The sequence below is a fragment of the Rhodamnia argentea genome, chromosome 7 (assembly GCF_020921035.1).
Source record: "Rhodamnia argentea isolate NSW1041297 chromosome 7, ASM2092103v1, whole genome shotgun sequence".
Taxonomy (NCBI): Eukaryota; Viridiplantae; Streptophyta; class Magnoliopsida; order Myrtales; family Myrtaceae; genus Rhodamnia; species Rhodamnia argentea.
In genome coordinates, this window is record NC_063156.1 from 11,501,406 (window position 1) to 11,527,632 (window position 26,227).

The 26,227-nt window shown below is 40.4% G+C and overlaps 1 protein-coding gene across 1 annotated transcript; it reads left to right on the forward strand.

Annotated features, from left to right (window-relative positions):
* The first annotated feature begins 20,372 nt into the window (after nucleotides 1-20,372).
* On the forward strand, nucleotides 20,373-22,512 carry LOC115737703 (homeobox-leucine zipper protein HOX11-like). Its single transcript, XM_030669986.2, has 3 exons — nucleotides 20,373-21,093; nucleotides 21,338-21,660; nucleotides 21,756-22,512. Exons 1-3 carry the CDS (start codon nucleotides 20,748-20,750, stop codon nucleotides 22,161-22,163), a joined length of 1,077 nt encoding a protein of 358 aa, XP_030525846.1. The 5' UTR covers nucleotides 20,373-20,747; the 3' UTR covers nucleotides 22,164-22,512.
* Nucleotides 22,513-26,227: the final 3,715 nt, after the last annotated feature.

Genomic DNA, 26,227 nt, shown 5'->3' on the forward strand with positions numbered 1-26,227 from the left:
AGGGAAATTTGAATTAAATGGAAATACGAAAATCGCATCTAATAAATCATGGGAAAATTCTAAATAAGGGCTCGAAGTCCTCTTATTTTCTCAAATAAGGGCCCCAAGTGAACGTTGTTTCAAATAACGGCTTGAAATGGCATAGTATGAGAGGGCCTCTGTATGTTTTTTTTTAATTTTGTTAATTTTTAAGGAAACAAAAAAAAGAAAAATCTAATAAAAAAGAAAAAATAAACAAGGAAAAAGACCGAAATGCTCTTGAAATCAGACCTTTTTTTGAGATTTTATAGCCACTTCGGATCCTTATTTGAAACAACATTTACTTCAAATCTTTGTTTAAAAAAATGATAGCACTATGAGCCCTTACTTGAAACAAGGTTTAGTTAAGGCTCTTATTTGAGAAAATGAGATGAGCTAAGGCCCTTCTTTGGAATTTTTCCATAAATCATCAATTCATACATAAAAAAGAAAGCCATTAGTAAGTAATTATTAACGCATGCACAATATAGCTGAGGCTAATTAACGGTGTTCTTTAATGAAACCCCAACCCCCCCCTCCCAAAAAAAAAAAAAAAAAAGGTGTTGAACTAACGCGGTATAAAAAATTATAGTTAAAACGAAAGGGACAACCAACATCATTATGATGTTCAGAAGTTATGAAGACTTGCCGACATTCTTATTTGAAATTGACAATGATTAATAAAAATAAAACTAGTTAATTAATGTCCAATTTTTTTTGCAGTTACTGAAAGTAAAAGATGTCTTTATTCTAAGTGAAGCTTTATCTAATAGACGGAAAACATTTTCCTTTTTGAGATCATGAACTCATTACTTTGGTGGTAATATAATCTTGATTTGCCTCGTTAGAAACTCATCTCATTTGTTCTTTTGTCTAGTCTCTAAGGGGGTGCATGAAATCCATTCAGAAACAGAATTTCTGTTTCAAACCTATTTCTGGAACAGAAATCCGTTTGGTAACGCAATTCTATTTTTCTATTTCTGAAACAAAAAGTTGTTTCGTAAATAGATTTGAAGAAGAAATGTGAAACAAAAATTTTCTACTTCTCCGAGAAACAGAAATAGAAATCTCATTTTTTATCAAATACCCGCCGTCGCCAACCACCACCCGGTCGCCGCCGCCGCCGTCGCCGCCGCCGCTGTTCGCCGCCGCTGCCGGGCCGCGGCCGCCGCCGTTCGCCGGCCGCCGCCGCCGCCGCCGCCGCCGCCCGCCGCCGGCCGCCGGCCGCCGCCGCCGCCCGCCGCCGCCGCCGCCGCCGCCGCCGCCGCCCGCCCGCCGCCGGCCGCCGCCCGCCGCGCCGCCGCCGCCGCTGTCGCCGGCTGCCGTCGCCCGCCGCGCCGCCGCCGCCGCCGCCGCCGCCGGTCGCGGTCGCCCGCCGCCCGCCGCCCGCCGCCGCCGCCGCCGGTCGGTCAACATATTTTTCGAAGTAGAAATTTTATATCGTTATCAAACACATTTTTTTGTTCAGAAACTCATCCAGAAACGGAAATAGAAAAAACTATTTCTAGCCGTAAATCAATTTCTAAAACAGAATGGTTATCATTCACGCCCTAAGTGATTGTGATGGAAAGCCAAATCCACTTAGAACTTCTTTGCATTCGGGCCGATATTTATTCGTCAAAAAATACTTCGAGGACGAGGTTTACCAGCAATATTGACAAACCTTTTTCATGGTTGAACGATGACAAAGTTTAGTATTGACCTTTCTCATCCTTTTTTTTTTCTTTTGATCTTGTTCAATTCTTCACGTTTAACAATTGGAAGGAACAAACGGACTAAAATCTTGAACCGAGTTTCCAGTTGAACACACACCCGAGTTCCGGTTTTGCTAATTTGAAGGAAAAAGGAAATCGTTCTTTTCAAACCCGGTTCAAGAAAGACTAAACAATCAATTCGCGTAGAAAAAAATGTATTAGAAAATATTAATGCGTGCTCAATAAAGTCGAGGCTAACTTAATTAGTCAGCATATATAAAAAAAAAAGCGGCGTGCTTTAATTAAAAGAAAAAAAATGAAGCGCATAGAAAAATCGCTACATAAAAATCATAATTAAAATAAAAGGGACATTTAAGAACATCATTAGTATTCAATCACCACTCCTTCTCCAAAAGATTTTCTTCTATTGTTCATGTGGTGGGGGATGGAGGATTTGGTCAAAGTTGTTCTCTTCTGCCGACCAAGGCAAAATTCCGTCTCATCAACCCTAATCACTGCCCTGATAATTTTACAAAAAAAAAAGAAAGAAGAAGATATTATCCTTCCAAAACGCAACATCGAAAGCGAAATTGTGTCTCCTTCAACTTTCCAAAGCATCACTAATTAAATCCACGCATTCCGAGACGAGAATTCAAAAAATATCTTTTCATGATGAACTTTGGCAAAACAATCGAGAGCCCATAATAATTAATCATGATCTCCTTCCTCTTCCTCCTCGACTTTGACAAGCCAATGAAACAGTCGAGAAGCCATCGTTTGGAATCTCATCATCATCACCATCATTCCCCCATTTTCATCTCCTTTCTCTCTCTAGAAATTGCCTTAATTCCTTCTTGGGGGCCCTCCATGTCCGGCTCTTTCCCAGCAGTCACATAGCATCCCAGATAAGCGTAATGAAGAGAGAGAGAGAGAGAGAGAGAGAGAGAGAGAGAGAGAGATGAGGAGGGTGATGATGATGATGAGAATAATGATGATTGTGAGTATGATTATGATAATAATTATGATAATTAAGATGAGAGAGAGGGAGAGAAACAAAAGGCATTTGCATGACTAAGAGCCGAATGATGTTGTCTGAAGGGAACAAAATAGATCCTTCCAATGTCTAGGTTTTGCATGCGAACCTGTCTTCTAAGATATGCTTCTCTCATCGGGGTCCTCGTGAGGTGACTATTTTATATACATATATATATATGTACGTTTTTTCTCTTACCCTTTTGGCCAAGTGTTATGAGGTGACAATTAGTGGAAGAAATTTCTCATCTTTTATACCGAGAATATTCGAATAATTAGCTGCACGCATGCTTTCTGGCCCTAGGGTTAGGGTTAGGGACGCCATGATAATCATGAGAAATTTATATGACACTGATATGGCTTCATGAATCATCAACACGATTCCTTGATTATTGGCTAGTTGTTAATGTTTGCCAACTTGAGTATTTTAGATAAATAAATCTTCGTGCCGTGACATTGCATTTCAATATCCTCATACCACTTGTGAAGTAGCCACGAACCATAGCAAGACCGAATAAAAATTATCATTAAAGGTTGGATTGATGTCGTTGGAGAAACGAGGTTCGGCTTTTTTTTTTTTTTTTTTTGCCCTTTTTGGGGTTAGCTGTGTCAACTCAATTTCGATCTAGATAAACATGTTAAAGTGATAAAGTTTTTTTGCCTTGTGTTTATTGATTTTAGTCGTAATATTTGTTTACAGTGAAAAGAAAATGTAGAAACCGAGAACGTTTAAGACGTGCAAGCACTGCCCGCGTATATATTCCTATCACGAAGCTGAAAAAAAAACAGTCAAGGGACAGCTAACAAAAATATCATAAAGAGAAGAAAAGAAGACTGCCCAAGTAATGTGATGTGGGGCTATGGAATGTAAGCATAAACGCATTTTAAGATGCATCTTCTATGCAACATTTTGGGTACGTCATCACGACTGATCATTAATTATGGCAATCGACAATATGTATGGAAAATGGTGCTTATTTAGAAACGGTCAGTTCATGGACCTGATAAAAATCCATAAAAAAACAACCCTATCAATTAATTGTGGACTATGACCAAAAAAAAAAAATATTGGACTTAAAACGTCTTTGAATTGACTTTTACTTTTTAATTTGCACCCTTTACTTTTTAAGGACTTAGGAGGTCTAGCGACTCACGCACGTTGACTTTTGATTTTTAATCCAAAATAATCAAAACTATCATAATGTACAATTATTTGCCACATGCTAAGATTCGGCAAATAATCATAACGAAATAAAGTGTAAAATTGAGAAAAAAAAATCGAAACTTAAAGTCATATCTTGGCTCACCCTTAAATTGGAGCTACGTTCAGTAGAGGATTCCACTATAATTAGCACATCGCACCTCTTGTTGTATCGAGAACAAAATATTATATAATAATAGCTATTCATCGGCCCAAGCACAAACTACCAATGAAAAAATATTGGCTCAAACTATACAAACCATCTAGCTGCTTGGAGCCGCTGCCCCCACGACCCTCGCTACAGCAGCTCCCCCAGGCCCCCGCTCGCTCATCGGGGAGCAAGATTCTCATGCTTTCCTACCGATGGAGAGTATGAACCACAACCCAACAGCACGTAGAATCACATATAATTGTTTTGATTTTTTATAATTAACTCGTGTTTTACTTTTTCACAAGGAAATAAAAAAATAATTTCCTATTGCAAATTTAGCCACTATTTTAATTTTTTTTACAGGAAATAAAAAAATTATTTTATTTGGAAAAATCACAAAAAAAAAAAACGAAAAAAAAAGGAGACCCTAGATTCCTGCTGGCTTTCATTCAATTTGAAAATGAAAACTTTTGAGTCATTAGATATGGAATGAGTAGGTGAATGATGAGTAAAAGCAATGAGTAAAATGAGATGTATAATTATTCAAATTAAAGGATCAAGTAATGCGAGAGGCACATATTCGAGGAACGCGGCTTCCTAATTATGAGCAAATGCAATGAAGAGAGGTCATCACCTTGTCTCCAACATGATAAGGATTCAACCACCGCGGCGAAATTGAAGGCCGTTGACATTGTATTATCGAGTGGAGTTTCATAAATTTACGCAATCAAATCCTAATCAGTCATCCAAGAAATCTTTCTAGAAGTTATGTGATCTCACCCGAGTGTTCATACTATTTGAACAAGCAAACACAATTGCCAATTCAAACTCAAATTTTCACCGGAAATGTTCCATGAGAAAATCGATTAATATAGCTATTGCCCAAAAATGACCGAGCCTTTATTAGAGATGAGTAACGCGCTCGATCGGCAAGGACAAAGTTTGGTCAAATAGAAGTCATCAATGAATAGGACGATCGGTGAACTTCAAATTTGTCGACATTGAGAAAATCGACAGCACACGGTGCTAAAAAATCGAAGAAACCTTTCATCGGGAAGAGAAACCGGTCGACAAAGTCCTTGACAGCAAGTGATTCCATATTTTGATTAAGTTGAGGCAGTGTAATTAATGAACATAACAGAAGCCTGCCAACACATCCGTCGAAGACAAACAGTTATCAACACGAGCACATAACTGTTGGGTGGATATGTCGATATTGTCGGAATTCGCAATTTCGTGTAGTTAATCGTTACAAGATAATAGCAAATCGTGTCTAGCATTTGTAATTTCCTATAATTGCACGTAGCATTAGGAGGTTTTATTGATTTGAAGTCCATAATCGACGGCAATCACTTCGCAGGTAAATGACATGACAAAGTAGATTCAATACGCCATGATGAAATGACATGGCATTTCATTATCCCCATATGGCATGACATGACAAATAAAAATAAAAGCATGGTAAGTAAGCGATATAATATTGTAAAATCACATACAAAATAACATGACAATTTAGATGCAAAACAAAATGACGAATCAATGCGAAATGACAATCCATATGCAAAACACGATAGAGAAGTGACTTGACATTGCACTAATGACATGACAATTCGATGCTAAAAGATTCGCACCGCTCTCACTTTACAGCCTAAAATTTTTTTCGGATCACTTTAGCATCACTTAAAAAAAAAAAGATCACTTAAGTGTTAACTAAGATTGAAGTCATCGAAAATTTGATGTGGGCATGTTTTATTAGTATCTTTGACCGATGTGGTTAGCCTGCCTGCTCAATCAGCATATTATCCCTTAAACGACGTAGTCTACAAGTTTTGCCCCAAATTGGAAGCCCTAATTTGATTTTCCCAAATTCATAGTTCAATTTTCCTCCAAAATAAAACTCTTTTCCCTCCACGAAGCCGCCTATGCGTCGCAGTCACCATCATCCACCACGATAAATGCGTAACCTGTTGTATCTAGCAATATCACCTAGAGAGAAGTGAATATGTGATTCTAAATAAGTTTAACTTTAAATCGCGGAATTAAAAGAAGCAAATCAAATTAGTCACGTATTCAAAATCTGAATATTATGCAGGATCGATTCTCGAACGTAAGTATGCAATATTCTAAACACCATAGAAAGAGTTTAGAGATAAAGAGAATTGCACACAAAAATTATAGTTGTTCGATTTAGATCAAAGCATACGTCCACTCTCCCATGCTGACGGTCAATAAGCTGGATTTCATTAGATGAATCATGGAGGTTTACAATAAGTGATGATACTCTCTTTGATAGATCACATTATCCTCTCTCAATCACTCTTACAAAACCTCTCAATAATTGTCGTATACACCTCATGAGGATAAGTGTGAATCTGAAGTATTCTAGAATTTTGGAATTGATGATTTTGATTGCACCCAGCAAAAACACCACGAATCCCCTTTTATACTCCTTCACCCTCAAACTAGCCGTTGGACGGATCTTCAAAGGATCGCCCTTTAATCACCGATTGGATGTCATCAATTTTAATTGAACGAGACCGTATCTATGAAGATTTGGTGACCGTTAGTGTAGAATATGAATCCCTCGGATTAAGTCACTCATACAACTCAATCTTCAATTTCCATAAGTGGAGTTCTTCAAATATGAAAGTTGTATTGTTTCTTGGAAGGTAATTTCCAATCAAAGATATTCTATCAACTTAATGAAAATTTTCTTATTAATCAAATATTACAAACTTCCATGAACACCTTAGCCGTAACAGAAATATGTCGACCGCGGTCTTCAAATAAGAATAGTTTCTGAAACTTAATATCACACAAATTCTGATCAATTTTTAGAAACAAATCCAATATTCACAATTTGAATATATCGTTGTCTACGAACCGTCGTCAGAAACTAAACTAGTCTTCTACGAATCTAAATACTTCATTGTGTATGAACAGTCTTCAAAAAACAAAACCAACCTTCAAAATCTGAACAAAGATAACACTAAGTTAGAAGCTAGTAGATTCCTTGCTGATACTTGCATATAAGTCTTCTTCAAAGGCGTAGTTGAATTTACAAAAGTGACACTTCACTTAATTTAGATGACATAATTCAACTCATTCAGAAATATATATGCGATACTCTTGCCCGAACATCTAACTCAAATGAAACTTCTTCTTGTTCATGTGTATCACTTATTCATCTTATGATCAACAACCCTTGTGAAGTTATCAATCAACTTTTGATACAATATCCAGAACTTTGCTTGAGCTTCTATCTTTTGGTCCCTCCAAGCGTATTGGCAATCGCTGCTCTACCTCATTGCTTATTTATCCAAGGTCCTTTTTAAGTTTGACCAAGTTTCTCGTTCTAGGCTTGTTCACTTTCTACTCGGGTACCTCCAGCTTCTAAACACATGTCCTCCCAATGTCTTGTTCACCACCGACGGATAACTCATAACTTCAGAAGTTCTATTAATACAACATTTGCATATTGGATTGTTCATCTTTCATTTGGTTCTACTCAATCAATAAACATATTAGTAGCTTTCGATTATTTGATCATTTTCAAAACATCATAAGGGATTTTTCCTAATGTAAATGACAAGGACAACGAAATCGACATAGGAAAAGAAAGAGAATGAGCTCAGTCAAACATGCCTTGAGCTTTTGAAAGAAGAAATAACGATGCTTCTCTATCGACCATGATGCACCTGGTCCTCTACATCTTCTTCTCAAGCCTATCTGCGAACTTTAAATCGAGCAGTCCGCTGCTCTCTAGAGCATCGATAGAGGCCCGAAGGCACCAGACGGATAAGTCGATCGCAAGCGTGCATTGCTGTAACCGCTGCTCCTTGCTCGACATGCGGGCAATGTAAGCGGCAGCGACATCCTATAGCTCCTTGCCTGGTCCACCGCCCACCGGACCTCCTCCTTCACCTCCTTTGGCGACGACGTCCTGTATCTCCTCGAAGAGAGAGGGGGGGAGAGGGAGGGATAAACATGCTCAACACCAAAACCAAAAGACAAACGTACAACGTCGTTTTTTGGAATACGGCCACATCGAATCAACATCGTTTAAGGTGTCCACTTGATTGCTTTTTAATAATAAAAAAAATACCAACTCATGTTAAACTTTCTAGGGACAGGAATAGTAAAATACCATAACTTCTGTACCACGCTCACTTGAGTGTCATAACCTTTTTTCGCTCACTTACGTGCCACAAATTTGAAAAATCAATCAATTAAGTGCCATTAGCAATTTACCTCATTTGGAAATCGATGTGGATAATTTTTTGGATTCTTTTTATTTTTTTGATTTTTGATTTTATTTTTTGACAATTTTTTTGAACTTTAATCTTTTTTACTTTCCTTTTCCCTTTTTTTTTTTCATGTTCCGGTAAGGATCACCAATGACTCTCGCTAGCAACAAAGGCCTCGCCATGACTAAATGAGGGCCACCTCACCTGCGGTCGACAAGGTCATGAGGCCCTTGGAAGGCCATCGCAGCCCCCGCCGGCACAAAAAAGAAAAATAAGAAATGATATAATAATAATAATAATAATAATAATAATAATAATAATAATAATAATCCACGTGGGACTTTTATTTATTCTTAAGAATCTCAAATCGAAATAAAAATTAACCGAAAAATCCAATGTAAGTCGATTTATCGAAGATGCCACTCAAGTAATCAATTTTACTCCGATGTCACACTTAAGTAAGCAAAAAAAAGTTATAACACTCAAGTGAACGTCGTACGAAAGTTATGTAACTTTTGTTGTTCCTATCCTAAAGTTTCTAGAGAAATTCAAAATAAGGGCATGAAGTATGTTTGTTTTCTCAAATAAGGGCTTGAAGTGGATCTTATTACAAATAAGAGCTTAAAGTACTCTCATTGTCTCAAAAAAAGGCCCGGCCAAAGGGCATTATCGTCTTTTTTACTTTTTTGAAATTTTTTCCTTTTTTCTATTTTCTCTTTTCCTTTTCTTTTTTTTTTTTTTTTTCCTTCTTCCCCTGCCCTCTCCCACCATCGTCGGCTTCGGGCAACCTTCCCCTTGGTCGCCCGGGCTAGAGCCGCCTTATCAAGGGTTGACACCTCCATCTTCTTCAAACCCCAACATCTTCTCCAACCCTTCAACAGCCTTCCCGGCGAAGTACAGCGGGCGACTAGAGTTGTCGTTGGCCACGAGCATGGTGGCGAGGATGCCCCCGACGCCAATCCAAGTGAAGACGTCGAAGGTCGCAGGACCTAAGGTGGACGAGGGCAGCACTAGTGACAATACAAGTGGTCCCGCCGCCGTCGATGTAGAGGAAGCGGGTGCGCTTGGCGGCCTTGCAGTGGGACATTGGTGAAGATCTCCCAACCGACCTTGATTAGCTCCATTTGGCTTTTCTCTATGGGTCACTCTTGATTGGTAATGGTTTCTCTCTCGTACAATAGCCAACGGGAGAGAGTTAGGGTTTTGACGGATTGGGTTTGAATTGAGGATTTGTAGAGAAACCGTGGAGGGAGAGTTGCTTCAACGAAAAAGATGAACAGTGCCCCTACCGGGCTGCCCTCGTTGAATCTAACGAGGGTCACCCGACGCCGGTCCGAGCAAGGGTTGCCCATGCTTGATACCGATGATGGTTAGAGAGGGTAGAGGGGAGAGAAAAAAAAAAGAAAAAAGGAAAACATAGAAAAAGAAAAAGGGAAAAACATTAAAAGAAAAGGAAAAGAATGTGAAAAAGAAAATCAAAAATGTCCTTCAGCCATATCTTTCTTTGAAATAATTTGAGCACTTCATATCCTTATTTGAGAAAGTGTGGACACTTCATGCCCTTATTTGAAAATTTTCCAACTTTCTATTATAAAAGCATTTTGCCGGAATTTCTAGTTGGATGCACTTACGTGATCGTTTTTTTTTTTTTTTCGATTTGGTATTTAAGTGAGCTGACGAAAATTTTTGTCCTTGAAGTGAACGCCATATAAACTTTTGACACTTTTAGTGTCTTTTTTTGCTCATGAACTAAGAAACAAGGGATTTGATCCCCAAAAAAAAACAATTTGGACCTGTAGGCAAAAATTGAGCTCCATTTCTGTCTTTGTAATGACATCTCGAATCCCATGGTCATCTCAAAGAAAGACAACATTCGACACATCAAATTTTGCCGCCATTTTTTAACATTATTAAGTTCGATCTAGTTTTGACCAAAGTTTGAACGACAAGAGACAGCACTCAAAACACTTCTCTAATCCCAAAATTGGGTTTTATTCGTCAAAATGACTCTTTTGATACCCACGCTGCCATCAGAAATTCGACTACGAATTTTTTACCCCTCTCTCTTTTCTTCTTGTTTTCTTTTATTGTTTTTAGTGCAATAAATGTAAAAAGGCAAGTGGTCCATGCAAATTCATTTTACGCAAGACGCACATCAACGCGAAAAATGGTTTTATTGAGGCACTAAAAGTAATTCTCGAAAGTCAACGAAGAAAACAACTTTTGGAAAGAGCCAATTCATGGTAAGTTCCACCAGAAGCCAACAATTGAGAGAACCCATCATTTGTTCTTTAATTGCTCATGATTTTTTATCTACTCAATAACTTTTGTATGCACAAATTCCTTTTTTAAAATCACACCAAGCTTTAGGGTTTCTCTGCGAATAATTGCAACTTCTACTTTTGACATGATTTCTCAATTGTTGCACTAGCCACCCGATATGTTGCAAATCCAGTGGGTCTTATACCCCTAAAGAAAATCTCAACTTTAGATCCAATCTTAATCATACCCTATTCGTTTTTTGTCCCGTAAAAAATTCTCGACTTTTGATTTAATTCCAATTATACCTTAAACTTTTTTTGTCTCATAAAAACCATCAACTTTTACTTGATTATCAAATATGGTCTCCATAACCCCCCCCCAGGCCAAAATTTCCCTTAACAATCAAGAGATTGAAAACTCTCGAGCATGAGCTGTTTGAATGTCTCGAGCTGAGTGTCTCGAGTGCAAGCTCTCCGACCATAAGAGATGGAAGACTCCAAAGCACGATAGATTGAAAGCTGAGCGCAAAATAAAAAATTTTCAAGCGAGATGGAATGAAGAATCTCTTAAGAGTAATAGCAATTGAAGAAAGTCATCCTTAATTGCTCTAGCTTTTACCCAAATTTCAGACCCAATAAGATGTGGTCACGTGGTTTGGGCCGGCATAGAAATTCATCTCCAAAAAAAAAAATCGTCTTCTTGGGGGAAAAAAAAAAGCTGGAGCAATAATATGAAAATGCCACATCACTGCGATTTTGGACTGACGGTTAACGGAGACAGATATGAAACTCAAGTAAAAATTTGTGTCTTCTATGAGGCAAAAACAAAAAAAGAAAGTTCATGGTAAAATGGTGACTTGACTTAAAATTTGTAGCTTTTCACGAAAAAAAAAAATATATGATAAAATTGAGACTGGATCAAAAGTTTGTTCGAAAGGCAATACCAGGCAAATTCAGGACCAAGGGCAATATCTAGCAAATTTGACACCACATTTTGCTACCTGGGTTTCCTTGTTACTTCAAAATTCTCACGATTCTCCCTTGATTTTGCCAATTAGGTCCCCCTTTTTTTTACTGCAGTAATTTTCCAAATGAAAAAAAAAAAAAAAAGGAAGAAGAAGCAACTCCACTTACGAAAGGGGAGAATGAAAATCGAAATAGTCGAGGTTTTCATTTTGTAATCATTATTTTCCCTTTTTTGTGTAGCTGAGGAGTGGGACGGAAGGGAAAGTTATTTGCATGAAAAGAATAGAGATATATTTTTTTCAATTTAGTTATTTATTTATTTTGTGAGATAGATGTGAACCTCACGATGTCAGGGCTGACTAAAAATTGAACTTTCCACAGAAGCAATCATTACAAAGAAGTGAGAATGCCCCCCTTCTCTTCTCTTCTCCCTCCCCAGAATTTCTTCAGTGGGCCCCGTCATGCAGATAAATAATACGAATCAAACAATAAATGTATAAAGACCCAAAAAAAGGGAACGAAAAAACAAACAAGAAAAACAAAAGAAACCGCAGCTGCTTTCGAACCGAGAAGGAAACAACGGAAAATTTCAAATAGAGGCTTGAAGTGTCTTAAATAAAAATTTGAAGTGAGTTTTATTTTAAATAAAAACTTGAAATGCCATAATTACGAAACCGATCCATTCTAAGTCGGACAAAACGTTGAGAAAAGAGACTCTCGATGCATTGGAGCATCGAATCCATTCAAAAACAAAGGAGAAGAATGACAAGAAAATATTGGAATATCGATTTTGTAAGAGATGATGGAAGCGGGAGTTCACTTTCGTCATAGTACTAGGAAATAGAATCCTAGGATGGCACCTTATATTTCTGCCAAGCGTAAAGGTATTCATATTATAAATCTTACTAAAATTGTCCCTTTTTTTTTTTATCGTAAGCTTGTGATCTAGGTTTTGGTGAAGCAAGGGGAAAACAGTTTTTTAATTGTTGGTATCAAGATTCGATTCGTAACTATTATATATCCAACATTCAATATTGAAATAATTTCAGAGGTTTCATATATGAGCTTGCATAATTTTCTTCAATATCTTTTTTTTTTAATTTGAGAGAAGTGATCCAAGATTCGCTTGAGTTTGTGCATCTAATTCAAAATTATCTTGATTTGCGTATTCTTTTTCGACGATGCGAACAAGCCCAAATGCAAGAAGAGGTGGCTCAGCTCACCAGCTCAATAGCGGCGATGGCGGAGGAGGAGTAGTAGAGCAATAAACTGGGGGGAAGAACAGGAGGATTGCCGCTCGATACGAGCCGGACGAAAATGACGGAATGGCGAGGGGGCTTCAAGCTCCAAATTCGATCGCCTCTTCATTACTCCAGCCGGCTGTCGGGGCCCCATCCCTCGGGGCATCTCGGGCAATCGTCACCGTCCGTCCGCACACAACATCCACCCTCTCTCCTACGCTCGCAAATATCTATAATTATTATTTGAAAAAGAAAAGTTATATCTATAATTATTATATAAAGAAATAAAAGTAATTGAAGAGAGAGAGAGAGAGAGAGAGGGAGGGAGGGCGGGATACAATAGACCCGAAACCTAAAAGATCCCAACGTACAAATGATTGCTGCCGCTCGATTTGTCCCCCCGCCATGGTGCACGGCCGTCCCCACTCCCCACCCTTCCAGTGGGCCCCACCCCCCCTCTCTCTCTCTCTCTCTCTCTCTCTAGTCTACATTACTCCCGTCACGTTGCTCCCCTGATTGCTCATGCATCCGTCACGTGACTTGCCATCCACCCACCAACCCTGGCTTTCATTGATTGTCCCCCCCATTCTTTATGTGCGGTCATGTCACGTGCCTGCCTCCTAGAGGCTTTGTTCACCGTATCTCTCAAGAGGTACGGTGTGTCTACAACGCGAGGGAGATAACCCCTTTTTTCTATACAATCGAAAAGTTCGAAAATTTCCTTAATTGGTTGCTTAACTAGCTTCTTGAGCCATTCGCTAACTTCCGAGGTTCTTGTGAATCGAGACCTCTTATCCATTGACAATGCATTTTAGCCCTCGGTTCATGTAAGATTGATGACATGTCTTTTTGTATTTTCAAAAACTAGTCAATCGGGTTTCAATTTTATTTTATTTTTTATCAATTGGGTCACTAAATTTTGCAAATGGGATGGTGACGTGGCTGGCAAGTCAGTGCCTCTAACCTTGCTTACAAGGAAGATTTCAATTATTGAGAAAGGACTTGAACCTTTAATAGAGCGAAAAGAAGAGGAGGCGGCAAGGGCCCCGCCGTCGTCTCCCGGAAGCCGAGGAGGATTGCCGAGCGCTTGTCGTCCTTTAAAGATTGCATTGTAGCTTCCGCCGACTTCAATCTTTAAACGACTACGAAAAGAGAGATATGCGGTGGCACCGCTGTCTACATCTAATCCACGCGCAAACGAGATGACGCGACCCTAAGTGAGTAGTCATCTGTTTGCATTCTAGTGTTGGTGTGCTCTATGATTCAAATCTTGTCTTTGATGGGGCCAACGATCCGCTCTCTTTTTATCGAAGGTTTGTTTCAAATGTGTTCTCAAATATATAACAATTTACATATAAATTTTATTTTTTTTTAAAACAAAGCAGGATGACACGTTTGCATTCAATGGCAACTAAGCGATCACACGAACATTTTCTTTTACTTTTTTATCGATAGAATAATTTTGAACAAAACGTATATGTTTTAGGAGCCAATTTGCTGAAAGAAAAGGTTCAAGACTTGATTGCACATTATCAAAGAGCACGGAGATAACTAACAACTTTTAGATAGAAGATCGGTGTTTGCTTCATGCAATGCAAACACTTTATCTTGAGAGGTCGGCTATAGATTTTTGTCGGTATCTTTATCACGAGCAGAAACTTTTATTTCTACGGTTACCATTAGCAAGTGCCATCGAGGCACTTGTCAAGCATGTTTATTACGAATACTTCACACTTCAATATAGCGATAAACAGTGTATAGAAAATTAGCGTGCCTGAGCACCCGTTAACAAAGTCCTATATTTATGAGCAAAGCTAGACCTATTAAGAAATCTTACTAAAGTTCCTCTACTAAATGATTTGGCAACTTAGCTAATCATTTAGTCCTGGATCCATTTATGTGACTTTGTAGAATAAGTTTTTGCTAGATCTTTTTAGCACTAGGGTTTCTCATAATTCCAGTAGTCAGTCTTGCTAGCCAAGTGAAAATACTAAAAAAAACAAAAAGATAAAACCACGAGCTAAAGGTAGATAGTAGCTCCCCAAAATGCACTTTGCATACCAAAGTATCTTGACAATTCCAAAGTGTTTTTTTTCCCAAAGCTAATCATACCTTTCTATTGCTCACATGTGAGTTGGTCTTCTTCGTAAAAGGAACTACTAAGGTTTGAACCCTAATATTCAATCCAACCGCACTAGCAGAGTTGGAACATAGAAAAGGGATAAAGAGAGAAAAGAACCATTACACAGTAACAAGAAGAGGAAGCCACGGTTTTGCTTTGGCTTGCCCTAGTGCTATTTGGCCTAGAAAAGAGACCGCGGATTAAGTTAGGCGATGAGCCATGTTGTGGCTTCTTCCAAGGTGGATTTATGATTGCTTTAACTTTTAACTTTTAAGTTTTCTTTGATGAGGTACAACGACTCTTATGAATCGACTTTTATATGATTTGGAACGAACCATTACATAGCAATAAGAAGAGGAAGCCACGGTTTTGCTTTCGCTAGCCTAGTGCTATTTGGCCTAGAAAATAGACCATGGATTAAGTTAGGCGACAAGCCATGCTGTAGCCTCTCCCAAGGTGAATTTGTGATTACTTTTAACTTTTATATTTTCTTTGGTACATCCACTCTTATGAATCGACTTTTATGTAATTCGGAACGTATAATATGTCTCAATTTATATACATAATGGCATAAGAATCATATATAGTTTTCTGTAAATTTTTTTTGAATTTTACATGCATGCGCGCACATAAGTATGCATAGATATTATTTTTCATTCTCAAAATTCTTAGGTAAAATAATAGGTAGTTTTGGTCGTGGCCTTTAAATAAGAATAATTATGGCAGCGCTATTTCTCGAGACACATTGACCGATACTTATATTTGTTGTGGATAGAGCTGGGGACTAAAACACCTAATGAGAACCGGTCATTATTTGAATAATTCAGACATCCTATTACAAAGAAAAAGAATAAGGGAAATTTTAGGTTAATCGTGGGACAATAGATACGCTAAAACAAGGTTATGTTAAACAAAAATTTGATTTGTGAAATGATGTGACTTTTCATTACATGTTGGATTAAGCTCGTCCTTTTACAGTTGGACCTCGCTCTATAAATTTCCCTTTTGGGGGGGGCCAAGGCTCACTTCTCCAAATAACTATTCACCTTTTGTCACGTTATTCAACATACTAAATTCTCCATGCCGTGAAAAATTTAGCAAAATCTAACAAATCTTCAAAACGAAAACAGATCAATATTACAACACCTTTTTTTTCTTGTCAGTTAACACAAACAACAAAACGGCATTCAGGAGTTGAATCAACACGCCTCGAGATTTAGGCGATTGCAGATGGTAGAACGAGTCGTTTGGATTTTTTTTATTTTTTGTTTTGGGTCAAAATCAATATTACTTGAAAATGAGCAAATCGCCAAACCAAAAAAATTAAAAAACGATTTTAACAAGGAAACAAAGAAGGGCTGGAAAAGATTCAGGGCTCAAAAGAGCTTGTCATTGGGAAGAGAAGGTATAATGATGGGGGGACCATTCACCAAGAAACACTTGGTTTTACAAAAAAAAGTACACATCCAAAGATCTCGTCGACGCTTGCAGTAGATCTGTTCTGTTCTTGTCTCTACTCTGTGCCCCAACCCCCCCTCGTTAGCTTCAAATCTACGTTCTCCCTCCCTCCCTCCATCCATCCATCCGTCAAATCAATCACATGATGAGAGTCTCAGTCTTCTTCCTCCTGTCATCTTTCCCATTTAAACCCTAATTCGAGGCACCTTTCCCCGTGCTTGTTTTGATCAACTTTGAATCTAGTCCGACCCGTTTCCCCATCCTTGCATGCCCATTTGATCTGTGCTCAATCCTTTGTCTATATCAATGCTCGGATAATGTGACGAGATAAGCCGTTCGTTGCATCCCGCCGAGTTCAAACTCGGGTCATTTGAAAAGAAGAAGATGAAGAAGAAACGTGCTGTGGGTCATGTCCATAGAAATTTGGTCTCGTAAAGATTTGGAGCTTGCTTTACTAGAGTCACACCAAGTTGGACACTTAGGGGAAGTGCCTCTGGTAACCGTTAGGTTCCAAAAACCTATGGTGCCAATTAGGGTTTTGGACAAGGCAACACTATCAAATTAGCAGTTTATGTGTTGTCGTCAAGGATAAATAGTATTAAATTGAATATGATCGTCCTCTCACACATATAGAGACATGCACGCCGACGCATATATGAATAGATGAAGAGGAGGGGGTTAAAACTTAGGCGAGACCGCAAGAGGAGTGACATCACGAGTTCAATAGCGACGCGTGATGCCAACTGTAATGGCGCATCATTCTTTCTCCAAATGAAAATGGTTCGCTCTCATTACTTCTATCCTTCAATTCTTTAATCTTTAAATAAATGTCATTCTATCCGAACCGGATAGTTTTATCATATCCTTACATCTAAAGCATAAATTATCCAAGATCTTATTTATATATGCTATGACTTATCACATCCACACACGTATCATCAAATACAATATAAGATAACTCCTTTTATCTTAGGATTAATACCGCGAACAATCCTAAATTGGTACACCTATGACAAATTTACAATATGTTAGTTTTCGTTAAATCATGTTGATACCACAAAAAATTTCAAACAAGTACATCTATGACAAATGGAGGGTAACAATCCCAAACTGGTACACTTATTAATTGGTAAATGGTAAATTTATTATAAGTGTATCGATTTAGGGTTTTTGGTGATAAAAAAAAATAATTTAAAATAAATTTATCACATAAATACAATTTGGCAGGTTTTTTTTTGTATGAACATGCAAACCCTAATAATTTGGTGGTAACTCCTTGGTCGGGTTACCATGCAAACCCTAACAATCAAGAAGGAATTGTCATTTCTTAAGACCCGAAATGAACTGAGTGCTTCTCCATGGACGCTGCTATTTAACTTCCAAATTTCGATACTCGAGCCTTGGCGAACCTACCTCGTCCCAACAAGATAGCTAAAACGATTTTCCACACACAAAATAAATCCAATCCCAAACCATATGAACATTTCCTACAACAGGGCATAACAACACATTCATCTTCCCCAACAGTCTCACCTCAGAAACACACCTGCCAAGCCAAATAAAAACATCCTCTGCTGCAAGAACTTATACACACACACACACAATTCACAGCCAAGATATCAAGCAAAAACAGCAGAAATGTTGCAACAAATGTCAACCTATTGCTGGGCAGAACCATAATAATTGTGGGAATTTAGGGAAAGGAGTAGTGGGCACAGGGTGTTTTTTTTTTTTGTTTTTGGGTGAAACCTTTTTGGCCATGGTCATCTCCATCACAAGCTTCCAAATGGGTCCCACCAAATAATTCAACACATACCAACAGTACCACCCCCACCCTCCCCCCTCCAAGCTTATCATTAAAGCCTGCATGACTTCAATTATTGCAATGATCCCAAAAGCATGACATATCTGACCTGGTCACATCCTCTGGATGTGGCATTTCAATTTCCTCCCTCTCTTTGCCCCCCAAAAAAAAAAAAAAAAAAACACTCCCAACCACGCGCGTGGGCCCACCACCACTTCACTCTCTTTTTATCAATCTCATCCACCAAATCTAACCCCCAAAAAAAAAAACGAAAATTTCAATTTATTTCTTCAAGAACCCCCCCTATGTGGACTATACTTAGAAAGTTAGACCCACCCTAGGCGAATTTGGACCTCATTGACATTGGATACCCCCAGTTCCTTCTCGTTCTGCGAAACTTTCGAGGGCCTTTTATAAAAAGACTCACAAAAAAAATAAATAAAAAAAGATTGCACTTTGAATTTTTTCCTCTCGATCGAGAAATACAATAAAATAATAAAAAAAATCGAGATGAGGAAAAAGGAAAACGCTTTCCTTAAAATAATTGGGAAAAATAATAACAAAAGAGACGGTCGCTTTGTCTTCCCAAAAAAAAAAAAAGATTGGGGCAGACCGTGTTTCGGTCAAAATCTCGTGCTAATCTGACCCCCAGATATCTTTCCCAATGTCTTCTTGTCTGCACACGCACCACGCTTGGTCGCCCCCAGGGCGGGGGGACAGCCCAATGGGCACGCGACACGTGGCGAGCGAGGCTGGTGAGGGGCGCACTGCTCTCCGGTTGGCGAGTCAGCGGGGCCTTTAGCCATCAAAGGGGTCATTTCATCTCAATTGCGTCAGCGATTTCCGTAAGTTAAAAACAGAAAAAAAAAGAGGGATTAATTTAATTCGGAAAATCCGACATAATTGATTAAAAATGCAATTCAAAAAGAGTAGCGAAAAAGCGGGGAAAAAAAAAGGAGGGGAGAAGAATGATTGGGTGGGTCGCGAGGGTGGTCCAACGCGGACGACCCGTAGGAACGATCCCAGCCGTCGGATGGTCTGACTCCCCCCCGTCGTCGTCGTCGTCGACGTCGACGTCGTCATCATCATCATGACCATCATGATCATCATCGTTCCTCATATTGCCATAATCATGACGCTGCGCCGAGGTTCGGTACGCGGCAATAATTGATGGGGTGGGCAGGACAAGGAGGAACAGCAGTAGGGTTGGGGGGAGTCAATTTAATCGTTTCATTAATCTCGTCAATTAAGGACCTTCTTGTCAGAATTCATTATGGTGTTTTTAAGGTCATGAGTCCCTCATACGTCGCCATTCCAAAATTTTTTGTTTTAATTTACGTTTTATTTTCGGACAATGCCCGGGACGGATGATGATCGCAGCGATCATGATTTGGAGGGAAAATATGGGAATCCATCGCCGCATCGGAAATTCATTCAAGCCATTTATCGGTGGAACGAAAAAAAATAAAAATAAAATCGACACGCGATGATGAGAGGTGAAATAAACATTCATTCGGAGGAAATCATATATTCATGGTTCTTAACTGGGAATGTTAAACTTGTACTCATAACCAATTTATTTAGGTGTTTCTCTTAAGAACAAGCATCGCGGCCGATTGCTTTTCTCTTCTTCTTTTTTGTTTTACGCGAAATCCAATACGACAGTGCTGATATGTTACAAGACCCTCTATCTAGCTCAATGAAACCTCGATAGTCGATGGCGAACTTGTTTCCATAAATCGATTACCGAGCTTGGTGGAGGCTCTTATGGGAGTGTTGTGCGCTCGAAACCTCTTCAAATACGTATAAACATGGACACTTAACTCTAACTTTATATATATATATATATATATATATAACAAGTACAAGGATTGGAAATTTGTTAATAAAAGGGCCAATAAAAAGAAATTTTGTTTTGGTTTGAACAAAAGGCGAAACCCTAAAGGGCCCAAAGCCAAAGGGTGTCTTCCCTCCTTCAAGAAAGGGTGTAATGCAAAGCAAAGCGAAGAAAACATTCTGGTGCCACGGCCTTGTATTTGTACGCGTGGAAACCTAATAAATATCCACCTGAACCGAACCCACCCGGCAAAAGTCAATCCAACTACCCTTTTACGTCCGTTTGAAGTATTTTGCGAATCTCTTCCTCGATCTTCTTCTCTGCACCACTCTCTCTCTACTTTTTCTCTTCTCTCTCTAGGTGCAGGGGCATGATGATGAAGAATACTGGCGTCCCCCTTGGATTATTTAGTTATTTATATGGATTCACGTGCGTTTGTCAACCTGGGTTTGTCGGTCAATCTTTTACTACGTCGCCTCTCTCTCTCTCTCTCTATCAGAGGAGGCCATGAAAAAGGAGAACGAAAGAACCAAACGAAACCCCAAAGAGGGAGAGAGAGAGAAGGGTCTGCTTGTGTGCGTGTTTACATTTAAAAGGGTGGATTGGATTGGATTGTAGTTCTGTGTGGCCTCTCCCCCCCCCTCTTTAAAAAAGTCCATCTCGCTTCCCCCTCCTCGTCTTCTCCTTCTTCAACCCTTCTTTGTCTGTGTGTGTAATGGAGCTAGCTCTGAGTTTAGGGGATACGTCCAAGTCGTTCTCCTTCCTCGACAAGGCCCCAAAGATGGCCGACGACAAGGACGGTAGCAACAGGGAGCTGGGGTTCTGCATGGGTTTGGGAGTAAGTGGGAGGTCGTCGAGGCGCGGCGACGACGACGAGGACAGTGATGGTGGCGAGAGAGAGAGTCCGGCGGCGGATCGGCCCCGCCACCACCAACATCATCCGCCTTCGACTCTTCTTCAGCTCCATCTCTTGCCTTTCTCTCCGACCAATCCCAGGAACAACCACCACAACCGCAGGCCCTCCACCTCTCAGTTTCGCCTCCCGTGGCTCACCGATCACTGTAATTACTGCTTGCTTTCTGCTGTTGGCTTTTGGTTTTTTCGTTTTCTCTGTGACGAGGAAGTTCGTTTTAGATGATTAAGACCACGAAATGTCTTACCCATCTCAGATAAGGTTTTGATGAGGGAGGGGAAGTTTGGTGAGACGATGGTTTTGTACATCTCGAGCACGAAATTGCCAACTTTTTTTTTCTTTTGGTTTTCCATAAACATCTTGTGATGTGTTCGTGATGGCGCATGTTGCAGTGGGGTCCGAGCCGGAATCGTCGGGCGGGGCCGGCAAGAGCCTGGACGTGAACCGCTTCCCTGCGGCGGCGGAGGAGGCGGAGCAGTCGTCGCCAAACAGCGCGCTGTCCTCGTTCCAGATGGACTTCGGCATCGGAACCGGAGGAGCAGGATTCAGAAGCGGCGGCAGCAAGAGGGTCGACATGGAAGGAGACAACGAGAGGGACTGTTCAAGAGGCAGCGACGACGACGACAACGGCCTGACCCGGAAGAAGCTCCGGCTCTCCAAGGAACAGTCGGCTTTCCTCGAGGAGAGCTTCAAGGAACACAACACCCTCAATCCCGTGAGCCTCTCTCCATACTTGCACCTACAGATTTATCATGTTATTCTTCTTTTCTGTTTATTGAGAGGAAACAATCCATTCTTTGTGCTCTGCAGAAGCAGAAGCAAGCTTTGGCTAAACAGCTGAACCTCCGTCCCCGCCAAGTTGAGGTGTGGTTTCAGAACAGGAGAGCCAGGACGAAGCTGAAGCAGACGGAGATCGACTGCGAGTACCTGAAGAGGTGCTGCGAGACGCTGACGGAGGAGAACCGGAGGCTCCAGAAGGAGCTCCAGGAGCTCCGGGCCCTCAAGACCTCCCAGCCCTTCTACATGCAGCTCCCCGCCACCACCCTCACCATGTGCCCCTCCTGCGAGCGCGTCGCCACCACCACCCCCGCCGCCTCCGCCGCCGCCGCCCCCGCGGCTGCAGCCCCGCCCCTCGCCAAGCCGAAGCCCAGAGCTTACCCGTTCCCCCACGCCCCCCAGCGCCACCACCTCCCCCAGGCCCACCAGGCCGCCTCTTGATCATTGACCGGCGGGGGGCGGCGGTGGCGCACGCGCCTCCCATCCCCGATGGCTCCGTGTACATACCTTGGCTTGGTTCTTAAATTTAATGCGGGCGGTTTTTCATTTTGTATTTTTTTTTTATTTTAATCTCTCTTACATTTTGTTGGGGTTCTTTTTCTCCTGGGTTGTCTTGTCCCTACTGTGGTTTTTTTTTTTTTTTGTAGAGGGAAAGCTTGGTACTGTGTTGGGGAAGCGTCAGAGGTCATGACCTTTGTCCAAAAATGGCTAATGAGAGAAGAGATTTTAGGGCAAAAATGATTTGATTGTTGGTCAGTTAAGGAAATTACAAAAATTTTATTTGTTCTTATTTCTGGATGCATATTTTCCTCTTTTTTTTTCCTTTGGGAATACCGTAGTTTTGCCGATGATGTTTTTATTTGTCCCAAGTATTGGAATGCATGGGGGAAAAAAAAATATTTAGGGGTGGGCCCCCCCCGCCTTCCAGAAAACATGCAGAAGAATTTCTGGGTTTGTGACTGTCCATCTCCATGATGTTTTCGTGATTTTCTCTTGTGCTGACAACTGATCGTGTCCTGTCTTTTTTGACCAGCCTTCCTTTTTTCTTACGTGAGAAAAGAGAATAAAAGAAAGGAATGATTGCAATGTAAATGGGGGACCGTGAGACTAACGGCAAATCGATTCTTGGTCCGATGCAGTTCTCGAATGATTTGATGAAATTAATGGATTATTAGTAGGTCAGACGGTCCGATAGAACATGTGGATTATTAATATGCCGGCCGGTTCGACTTAATCGATAAATTATTAAGGATGAGCAATACATATTTTGCTTTTAATATATTAAATAAAAATAATAATCTATCCAATCCGGGATGTCGGTTACCTTTAGAATTAGGAACCGGACCGGTGCCCTCGGGAGCTCGACTGAACTGACTATTGAGACTATTCAAGTTTTCCATTGAGGCATGCGCAGCGATTGTTCTCGGGTCCTCTTTGGACTCATTCACTGATTTGGCCAGCTTGGGTAGTTTGGAAAGAAACATGGTTGAATTGATCGTGTTTTAAAAGTATTTAGGGCTTGACAAGAACTATGGTTGAAATCTATGTAGAAGGGTGTTGTTTTGTCTGCTTATAATGCGAAGTCATCTTGATCTTTTCCACTTTATTTTCTCCAGGATGATTTGAGATGCATGGTGTGGATTTTTGCCCTAGTCAAGAATCATACCAAGAAAAACATGGCGGCAACCACCATTTTCGTTGGCATGCTTCAGCGGTCCTTTTCGAGCCACAATAAATTGACTTCATTACTTTAATTGATCTATGTGTTGGTCATTGGCATTTGTTGGATCTAGAACGAGCTGTTGTAGATTCAGCTAGGGCAACAGATTTGACCAAACCGAGTTCAGTTTGGAGTATGATTATCTCCTGAAAAGTCTGTATTTGTAGCGGCAACTTGAAGTCTAGTTCTTCGAGGAACCCCGGCATAGATATTGAGAAGGCTCAGGATGGTTGAGCTTAGCAAATAAAGCTCATATGATTCGAGTCTTTGACCGTGCCACTTTACCTTCGATTGTAATTCGAAAGCTTTTCGGTCAAAACGGTCTGCCACAACATGAATGATAAGCGAACTTTTGTCCAAGAGCCCCGTTAAGGATCGATCGTCTGGGTTTACATATCAGACGAGCATGGTATGTCTATGACCTACCGTTTGCTTTGCTAAGTAGCATTCCTGGGACGAAAAAGACAGGTGGCATAGGTATCCCTACCAATAGGAGTGGACACCCTATCTCGTCCTTAACTCATTGCAACGCCGTGAGATCCTATGGTCATGAGTTGGTTCGAAGCGCCATAGGGGTTTGGAGCGGGGATTTTGACCTTGTCCCCTCCAAGGGGAAAATAACATAAGCATACCCGAATTTTCACCAAAAAACAAACTTACACGTCTCTACTTCATTCAAATTACATGACCGCACCGTTGCTTCGGCGAAATTGTCCACCCATCTACAATTTCGCCATCTCCCTTTTCGAAAGCGCCTTCACCCTTCTCGACATCGAAAAACCTTAATATGGTCCCGTAGAAAACCTCAATTTTCCTACTAACATCCCACACTCTTCCTATATAATTCGTGCAAGTCATTTTCCTAGTCTCTTCAATCCATTTGCATGCCGGTCCATCCGCAACCAAAACTACATGTTTTGTCCAACTACCGTTTTGTACTCTTTCTTTTTAATCCCTGCTGTCTTTTTCCATCCTAACCGACATTATTATTTTTTTCGAAAAAAAAAAAAAAAACATATATCTTTTTTTTTTGGTCTTAAGATGAAGCTTAGCCACCCATTTGTCACGATTACAAATGCACAAATAATTAAAAAGTTGGTATCGACCTAGCTTTATCATCTCTCTCTCTCTCTCTCTCTCTCGCTCTCTCTCTCGTGTGTATTATCGTTTTAGGTAAGTGTCAAGAAGAGATTTGCGACCCTTTGGTTGGTGGCGGTGGCGGCTTAGCATGTTAAGTCACGTCACAACTTTTTTTTTTTTTGGACCGACATGAAAGAGGATAATTTACTGAAATTATTCTTAATTATTTCTATTTTCAATTTGAATAGAACCCTTTCTTTTATTGGGGGAGGTCAAATATTGATTTGCCAAATGCCAATCGTGAGCAAAGCCTTAGTTTACGTGGAATAGTGGACGAATTGGGAAGATTTGAATAGGGGGACGAGTCGCTTTTAATACGTTTATCTAATCTTCTCCAATCTATCTATCTATCCATCTATATTGTCTGTGATTTTGATGGAGACGAGTTGGTAACGTGGTAGCACAACTTTTGCCCGGTCCATGGAAAAAGGCCATTTCCTAGCTTGTCACTTTACACTAATAGGGATTATAGGATTAGGTTATTTGGCTCCTGCGAGAATAATACACGACAGATGATTAATCACGTCGGGCCCCACAGTGGTAAATTGGGGCGAGCACCGTTCCAGGTTCAATCTAGGGACCGGGCTATTCTCGATATCGACAGCCGAGTAGAGGCCCCCTTCTCGGGTAGGGGGCTTGCCGGTACTTTTTGGGCTTATTAATCGAAAAATACAACGGAGCTTTCGAAGCGCAGTATTGATATGAGCATTTCAAAACCTCATCGAAAGAATCCGATTCGTATGTCCTGCAAACCAATTTCGATCTTTCTTTTAGTAGGGCACGGATTGCTTGCTATATAATAGAGTTGCTTTTCGTTTTCATGGTTTTGTACTGAACAAATGCAATTTGGAGTTAGATCTGAATAATAAGGTATGGTTGGACAGCTTGAGGTGGTCCTCCATCATAAGTGAACCTCTGGCCTATATTTGCCTCGGATGTTTGCTAGAGATTTCCTAGGCTTCTGACCTGCTCATAGGGGTTGTCGTAGACTGGCAGCGACTGGCTCACGTACCCGCAGATGGACTGAGCAGCAGTGGCTCAAACCACATTGCGCGAAAGTCCAATGTGATTTTTTCGATCAATTTTATTTTAAAAATTTTCACGTGCGGTCTAATCATCGCTGGCCATCTTACGTGGCACACCGACATGTTAATGATTTCCGGAGAAAATTTGCCGGAAAGATGACGCTGGAATTTGACGAAGGTCGAGGATAAAATTGGCACATTTCAAAAGTTTTAAGACCGAGTTTGCATCTGTACAATATGTTTAGGACTGATGGGTTAATTTTCCCATCGTTCTATAGTGGGCATGTATCACTTTGTGGGTACTCTCTTTCTCTACGATGCTCAGCGCCAATCAAGAGAAGTCCTCGGAATGCAAATCCGGAACGTGCGTCGGTCGCCTCTCTCCATCCTTTTTTTAACTCATCGTGCAAAGTCATTGGGCCATCATAAAGTCATTGGACTGCCCAAGACGGATGAGAAATGAATAGTAACCGAAGGCCCACTTGCACAAATTCCAGGATCGCGTCATTGCTCCAAGCATTTCCAGCAAAATGTAATTTGCACTATATAAGGGAATGTGGCGGATGTGGCTTGAGATTTATAAAGGATTCACTAATTCGATACAAGGCATGACATTGACA

Excerpts from the sequence above, each read along its gene's own strand:
- LOC115737703 (XM_030669986.2), top strand. The coding sequence starts at position 20,748 with ATGGAGCTAGCTCTGAGTTTAGGGGATACGTCCAAGTCGTTCTCCTTC. Across the intron at positions 21,094-21,337 it reads CCCGTGGCTCACCGATCACT|TGGGGTCCGAGCCGGAATCG; the intron begins GTAATTACTGCT and ends CGCATGTTGCAG. Across the intron at positions 21,661-21,755 it reads AACACAACACCCTCAATCCC|AAGCAGAAGCAAGCTTTGGC; the intron begins GTGAGCCTCTCT and ends TGTGCTCTGCAG.